This window comes from Cataglyphis hispanica, chromosome 2 (assembly GCF_021464435.1).
Source record: "Cataglyphis hispanica isolate Lineage 1 chromosome 2, ULB_Chis1_1.0, whole genome shotgun sequence".
Taxonomy (NCBI): domain Eukaryota; kingdom Metazoa; phylum Arthropoda; class Insecta; order Hymenoptera; family Formicidae; genus Cataglyphis; species Cataglyphis hispanica.
Window position 1 is genome coordinate 15574418 of NC_065955.1, and position 8600 is coordinate 15583017.

Consider the following 8600-nt stretch of genomic DNA (forward strand, 5'->3'; position numbering starts at 1 on the left):
CAATGCCGATGAGTAATAAATTTTATTTTATTTTGGGAGGTAATAGATCTGTAGATATTGTAGATGCAAAAGTAGATTGTAAATAGATTCGTTGCCTAAATATAGATGGACTAGAATAAATAAATCAAATAACTTTCAATAGATTTTTTTAATATACATCAAAGCATATTACAGATATAATTTAAAGTCTAAATTAAAACAAAAATTTGAAAAGAACAAAATATTTTTTTTCAATTAATTAAAATTTTATTCAATTTGTTTAACGAAGAAGGCGCTAATAGTTTTATTAATTATATGAAATAGTAATAACTTATTTTTATGTTGCGCCGATTTTATCTTAATTTTTCATAGCCCATCCATCTATTATCATATCAATGAAAGTTTTGTTTTACTTGATATAAAGCCAAATTATTGATCTATTAAATTATATAAGATATTAACATTAAATTATATAAAATAAAGGTATAAATGTTTCAATAATTTTATATTTTATTTTAATATACATTACATATTATTATAATTATTATTATATATTTTTATAACATTAAATATTATTATTTCAATCAATTATTAAATTTGATTGATAACTTGGCATTAGATCAATTAAAGTAAAGTTATATTAAAACGATGCATCGACAAACTGTCGTGCCATAAACGAGCATAAAATTACGCTCATGTATTGGCGATAATAATTAGCCGGCAACGAAAGGAATTTTTCTCTTTCATTGACCTCCGATAAAGGTCGAAGCTAGCCTAGATGTAGCCAGACTGAATATGGCCAGAATCAACGAAAGGTAGGTCCAATTTGTCCAATAGAAGCAACATACGGTACATTCTATTAAGGCATGTGAGTAGAGTACGCAAGTAAAATACACGTGGGCACGCGATTAGGATACGCGATTAGGACACGCTCCCAAAATTTCGGTAATTCCATATTTCCGCTAGCTTAGCCAGCTTAAAACGGTTGATAAGACTATTAGGAATTAAAAGAATATTAATAGGAATTAAAAAAATATATTAAAACTATTAAAATATTGGGGAAATCAATAAAAAAATAAAATATAAATAATATAAATTTAAATTTATTTTCAGGCAAATTTTGAAAATTAAATTAAAATTATTTTTTAGAGATAATAAAATAAAATTTATTTGTAGGAAAATTAAAAAATAAAAATATTAATTATAAAAACATTGTAGAAAAATTAAAATTAAAAATTATTTTTCCTACAATTTAAATTAGAAATTAAATTATAGAAAAATTAGAATCAATTATAAAAAATTTCGAAGATGACATGTATACACGTGCTACATTTTCTTTAATAAATCAAAAATAAAAAATAAAAAATTGCATATATATTTATTATACACAAAATAAAGTGTAATATACATGTGTTACATTTTATTTTATTTAAGCTTGTATATATATTTATTATATTAATGTAAATTTATGCAATGTTGAAATGCTGTCTTAAAGTAAATGCTGCTCAAATTATCTGCATTATTGGATATATCGGATCTATTTGATACTGATAGAGAGCATCATTAATTGTAAATTGCATTCTAATTAATAATTAATTGTATAATAATTAATAATTATGTTGTAATCTATGTAATTGTAATTGTTACAATCTATATGTAATTTACATATTATAATTATATAAATAATATTATAAATTATTATAAAATTTGCTTTATTCTGTAAAATACATGAAAATTTAACGAAAGAACATGTATAATGGTAATACAATAAAAATTTTAAATCAATATATTTGTTAAAAATATTAGTTTCTATATTCTTTATTTTAAAAATTCATTTAATTTCATAAACTTAAGAGCTTGTGTTTTCAAAGAATCATTGCTAAATTTAAAAAATTATATTTCAAACTATATAAATATAGTTTATAAATATGAATATCGCTAGTTTTAGTATTTACTAGAAAAATTAATTAATGCTCAACAATTAAAATTTCTTAAAAACGATAAAACATGTATAAAACTATGGGAAAATATAATTAATTATGCTTATATAAATTTGTCTATAATAGTTTTTATGTGCATCGGTACGCACTAGTGCATCATTGAATTCATAAATTAAAAAATTAATTAAATATTATTATAAAAAAAAAATTAATAATGAAAAGCTATATAAATTAAAAGCATGATTTGATAATGCTTAATGCTTTTGTTTCAAGAATAAGAAAACAATTTGTGAATATTTTCTATACATTATATTTAAAAATTAGAAAAAGAATTATTAAGAAAATTAGTTTAAAAAATTTATTTCATTTTAAACGCGCATATACATGAAAATATTTCAATTATAATTTATTATCGCTATAGTATATATTAAAATGACAAAACATCTCGCGCAGCTAATAAAACATTAATAAATCCATAATATTTTTCCGCATTTTTGATCCACAATTTAGCAAGGACATGCGGACTAACCGACCGTTTAACCGTGGCCCTAAAAAGTGAATCTGGCTATGTAGTTTCACCGGCTTTAAAATGAATCTAATTGTCGCTATTGTTCAAAGTGGAAAAAGCATCTTCCAAAAAAGGCGGCGTGATTTCTCTCAAGCTTCTCTATGGTTATACTTGATGCATCCATATGTATGGAAAAAGGAAATGCTAACAATCTACATGTATATAGTCAAAGAATTTCCAATATATAAATATTTTAGTTTGCATTGTTTTAATCAACATTCTTACAATATCATTTTGCTCCATCAAGTAATAAATTTACAACTAGGAATAAAATTAAGGAAAAACTAAGTTTTATTAATTTAGCCAAATCTTTCTTTCAGAGAATAGATTCTGTAAATTGTAAATTGTAAATTTTATCCATGCATATATTATAAGTAAGAATAGGAATTACAATGAGAATCTAAAATAGAAAGAGAAAAAACGCAGTCAGCCTCAACGATTCCAAAAGAAAGAGATTGTACATTAGACATTTTTCAATAATTAGTAAAATTATAGTAAATCTTCGGTTTTACAAACTTTTAAAAACGGTTCTGGTAATTAATACCAAAATATAACTAAAAATTAGTTATCTTTTTCAATATATTAAATAATGTTAAATTTAATGAGACAAACAAATAGTTATCTAAGATTTGAAATAAAAAATATAATTCAAATCAAAAAGATTTTGTTAGGTACGAGTAAGTTTCAGGTTTCCAAACCAGCATTTTGACGTTAACTCTAACATTTTTAATTAATGTATTAAGATGAAGATTTATCGAATATAATATAATAGAATTTAAATGTAATATTTACAATATAGTTATGCTTAAATAAATTATTTATGTAATTGTATATAATTGCGTGGATAATGGCCTATTTTAAAATTACGAAACACAAATAACTACATCATATTGCATCGTCGATGTAAATATTTGAAAAATTCGATGCAGTATTTACTAAAACAGACTCAAATACACAGCTACATTGAGATGTATTATGCTCTTGAAGAAGTTAACCTGGAAATTGAAATTGGAAACCACCGGGAAAGCCACCATCCTGAAACTGAAATTGAAAACCCCCTCCATCTTGACAGAAGAAGTGGAACATAGCATTGGGATCCATATCTGGGAATAAAGACAAAAATATTATACAATATACAATATACAATATAACATAATAAAAAAGCATAAAATATACAAAATCATAATTACTAGCATATTATCAAGTAGGAATACTAACCTTGGAAACTACTCTCATTATCATCTAAATCATGACCACGATCATAACGAGATCGTTTTTTGGGATCTGAGAGAATTCCATAAGCTTCTCCAACTTCTTTAAATTTTTTTTCTTGTTCTCTTTTTTCCCCTTCACTTGCATTAGCATGACGATCTATAAAATAAATATAATAAGAACACAGTTACGTTTAGTTATGTAATAAACAGTTATTATATTTTTTTTTTTTTACCTGGATGATGATCTAAAGCTCGTTTTCTATATGCTTTTTTGATATCCTCAGTTGATGCATTTTTATCAATACCTAAAATTTTGTAATAATCTTTCCTCTTGGACTTCCTTAGCAATAATTTCGCTTTTGCAAGTAATCGTTTGGTTTCTACAAAAATTATAAAACATAGTATTATTAGATATTCTTTTAATAATAAAATTTTTATCAACTTGAAATAAATTCTTTTAAAGCAAAAATATATTGAGCTATCAATAATTTTCAAATTATAAAAATTTAAAAAAAGATTTTTTTGGAAACTATACTTTTGAGAGCTAAATGAATAGCAAAACTACATTATAATATTAATAATTTCAGTTTAATTTAATAATAGAATACTAATTTACAAAAATTCTTAGAAATATGATCCAAAACCTTAAAAGTAGCAGATGACTTCTTTCCACACTTTCACTAAAAAAAAATTCTATTTCAAATTAACCAAAGAAGTTAATATTAAGATTTAATGTTTTAAAATACTATATATGGAGAACAATATATATATATATATGTACACATTATGTTCATTAATTTTCTGTGCACATTATTCCCATAAATATATATTTTCACTAATGTTATATATATATTATAGTTAGTAAATAAAATTCATACCACGATTATTCTTATCCATTTTACATGCTTTTTCGAGATCTCGGACTGCTTCTTCATATTCTTCAAGGTCCATATAAATAGTTGCTCTTTTGAGAAGAGCTTTCAAATAATTTTCATTAAGTTTTAGAGCTTCACTACATTCTGTTATGGATTCACTCAATCTTCCTAACTAAAAACAAATAAAATGAGTGTTAAATAAATAGTTTTCTCATATCCAACATTTCCATGAACAATAATACTGCAGCTTTTGAAAATTCACATATATAAATAATTGTATTATATAAAAATAATATTTATATAAATATTAATTTAAAAAATTCAAATGCTTGTTCAATGCAATACCTTAGCTGCTACTGTTGCTTTATTAAAATGTAATTTAGCATTAGTCATAATATTGTGTGGATCAATAGTTAATGCTTCATTATAAAGATTATATGCTTCTTGATATTGCTCCCTTTTAAATGCTGCATTGCCTTCTTCTTTTTTCTTCTTTAAACATTTTGCTCTCTGAAGAAATTAAAAAATATATGAAGAAAAATATGCCTACTTAATATAAATTAGAAAAATTTTTTATTTTTTTTTTTCTACCTACCTTGTATATTTCTAGTGCTTTGGCATGGTCTGGTGCAAGTCGCAGTACTTGTTGAAAATGTAAAAGCTCTATCAACATCGTCTTGGAAATATAAGCACATTCCACGAATATATATCGCATCAGCATTTTGCTTATCAATATGTAAGATATCACTGAAACAGAATAAAATTTATAAGGATTATGAATGCATATTTTATATACATTATGTTTTATACTACATGCTTTAAATTTAATAGACTAACTTACTTTGCAATATCTTGAGCTTCTTGATACCTTCCTAAAAGGGCTAGACACTCTGCTTTGGTTAACTTAAAACGTGTGCTAGATGTGCTTATGTCACAACAACGATCCATACAATATACAACCTATAAAAGATTTAATTCAATAATTGTAATCCCAGTGGATTACTAATAAAAAATATGCGATAAATTCTTTACTTTGCGATAATCCTTAGCATTATAAGAAGCATCAGCATCTTTAAGAAACTTTTGTACATATGCTAAATCTCTTTGTTCTGCAGCTATTGATTCATTATTAGGATCAAACTCTAGAAGTTTTTTTAATATAGTTTCAGCTTCTACAATATCACCCAAGATCAAGCAACATTTGATCATTCTTATGTATGCCTAAAAATAAATACTGTTATTGAAAATAAACATACAATACAGTAATCAATAGATAAAATCATCAACATACTTTGGAAAATGTTGGTTCTAATTCGATACATTTTTTAGCATCTGTTAATGCATCTCGATATTGTCCAAGCATCATATAACATGCTGCTCTATTGCCATAGTAACGTGATACATTAGGACACATTGCTGAAATATTTTAGTCATTATTATTATTATTTCTAAAAATATTAGCCATAAAATTATTAAAATAATTACATGCTATATTTTATTAAATTATCCTTTATTGTTTAAAAAAATAGATATATAATATTTTAGAATATTTACCAATAACTTCATTGTAACCAATTAATGCCTTTTTATATTGTTTTTGAGAATAATATTGATTAGCAACTTCTTTTTTTGATTCTGCCAATCTATAAATATAAATATGTAAAGTACATAGTAAGTTATAATAATAGATAATTATACAAATGATAGTGTTAGAACTTACATAATAAGCAGAAAATAAAGACTATAAAACTAAAATAAAAATTAAGCTTGTATCAAGCTATACACATGAAGGTTAAAGATTGAAATTTATAATAAAAAAAATAAATAAATAAATAAATAAAAGTAATAATACTAAAATTTTTTTATTGATCAAATTTCATTTTCAATTACAATTTTCAATGCATAATTTAATATAGGTTTAATTTCTTACAATACTTTGTATTTAATTCTATATCTTATTCTGCTTATTATGTCCAAATTCTAATACTATACTCAATACAGAATGTTTCAACTGAGACATAATATAATAGTGCTCGATACAATAAAAACTCAAATATAATGTCAAACACAAATATAAATATAATGTAAAACATAAACTTATTATAAATATATTTGAAATAAGTTTAATATTTTTTCAAAAATTTAAATTATTAGAAATCATAATTCTTCCACATTTTTTTATTATTACAAAATAATGATCTGTTATACATTTTTTTTTTAAGTATCTTTTTTCTTTGTTTTGTATTGAAAAATAATATATATTTGAGATAGAATGTAACATTAATAGTTGTAATACTGATATTACTAATAATAACCATGGAGAACACTGTATATTAATTCAACTGTTCCAACAAGTATCTTAAATGGAATAATATGTAATATTTCTTTACTAAAAAAGTAATACCAAGAAAAAAAAAAAAAAAAAAATATATATATATATATATATATATAATGTATAATACTTATTGGTAAGTACATAATACTCATATTATGTACTTATTTATTGAGAGCTTTTCAACAAGAAATATATATAAATACAATACTATTATCAAATAGAAAAACTTGCACAATATATACTATTATCAAATAGAAAAAAGGATTTCAAGAATTCTATTCAAGAATTTCTATTCAAAAATTAAATTGCGACTTTTCAAAGAAGTTTCTAGAAATTCACCATTTTTATTTCAAGAATAAATATATAATTGATTACTAATTTATTGATTACTAAATTTAAAATGCAAATTCTTAAAATAAAAATACTAAATTTATAGAAAATCATACATACATATCTGTCTTATCAATTACAAATCTAATATGACCTACAGAATGACAGTGTGCATGAAAAAACAAAGAGCACAATGACATACTAATTCTATTATATTTAAATGTAGATAATAGAGAGAGAAAGAGAAAAAGAATTTTGTATGCAAAGCTATTTTTTTTCAGGAAAAAATGCTCATAATCAAACTTTGTTTTATTCACATCTATTGCAAGTGCGCAATTATATTGAAGAATAATGTATATCACACCCCATTTCTTTAAGAGATAACTCACTCTATAATAATTTCCGCTGTCTTTTCAACATTTGTCGTAGCATTAAGAGGAACTGAAGAGTTGGCCAAATCTGATGACGCCATGGCTGGTCTTTGCTAACAATAAGTGAAACAGGAGTAGACGATGATAATCAGACGATGCTATATACACCACAAAAAGACACACCGCTTTCCGTGTTTTGCTACACTGTCACAACGGTTAAGCAAAATATGAAAAATGTAAAATATCACGATAAACAATGTGCGCAAAAGTATTTTCCATGTTCCCAATTTTTTTTCTTGCTAATCCGTCACGATATATAGAATAGTAAGTCGAGCATTCTATCAAATATTTTGTAATTGAACGTTTTCGTAATGCATGAATTGCACTACCTACTCTATACTATCTTGAGAATAATTCAATTTTGCAATGCACTGCATATAATTAAAGAAAAAAAAGTTAAATTTGAATATAAATTGAATGCTTATCCATTTCGTTAAAATTAAATACTTCAGACATAAATGTAATTCAAACTTGCACTTCTCTTTCGAGAATTTTACACTCAGTTTTGGAACGCTCTCGACTGATAGATTGGAACCAATCAGAACAATAATGGAAGATCGCGCATGCGTGAATGACGTCACTATCCACGTATCAAGACAGAGGACTTAGGTGCAATTATAAGACACTTTTTAGAGCCTATATAAATTTTCTTGTTTTTGTTAGTATTTATGCCAATGATACATTAAATAACTGTTATCTCTTTTTAAGAATAAACAAGATAGATTATTTAAAAATCAAATTATATATTTTTTCTTTCTATTATCATATAAATCAAATTATTTATTTTTCCTTTCTTATATATATGTTCTATGTCTTTTCTATAAAGGATGTAACAATACCTTATATACAATATATATTATTGAAATCTGCTGACGCTTGCGCTACTGCGCATGTGCAATATCTTATCCATGATCTTATCCACGATCTT

The 8600-nt window shown here is 24.1% G+C and overlaps 1 protein-coding gene across 1 annotated transcript; it reads right to left on the reverse strand.

Annotated features, from left to right (window-relative positions):
- Positions 1 to 2263: 2263 nt before the first annotated feature.
- Positions 2264 to 8128, reverse strand: LOC126858451 (dnaJ homolog subfamily C member 7). The gene is given in 12 exon segments (XM_050608794.1): positions 2264 to 3590; positions 3706 to 3858; positions 3935 to 4081; positions 4580 to 4748; positions 4922 to 5086; positions 5172 to 5232; positions 5234 to 5323; positions 5418 to 5536; positions 5609 to 5797; positions 5868 to 5992; positions 6131 to 6219; positions 7631 to 8128. Coding segments are annotated over 12 exon segments (1503 nt in total). The 5' UTR covers positions 7714 to 8128; the 3' UTR covers positions 2264 to 3477.
- Between the last annotated feature and the right edge of the window lie 472 nt (positions 8129 to 8600).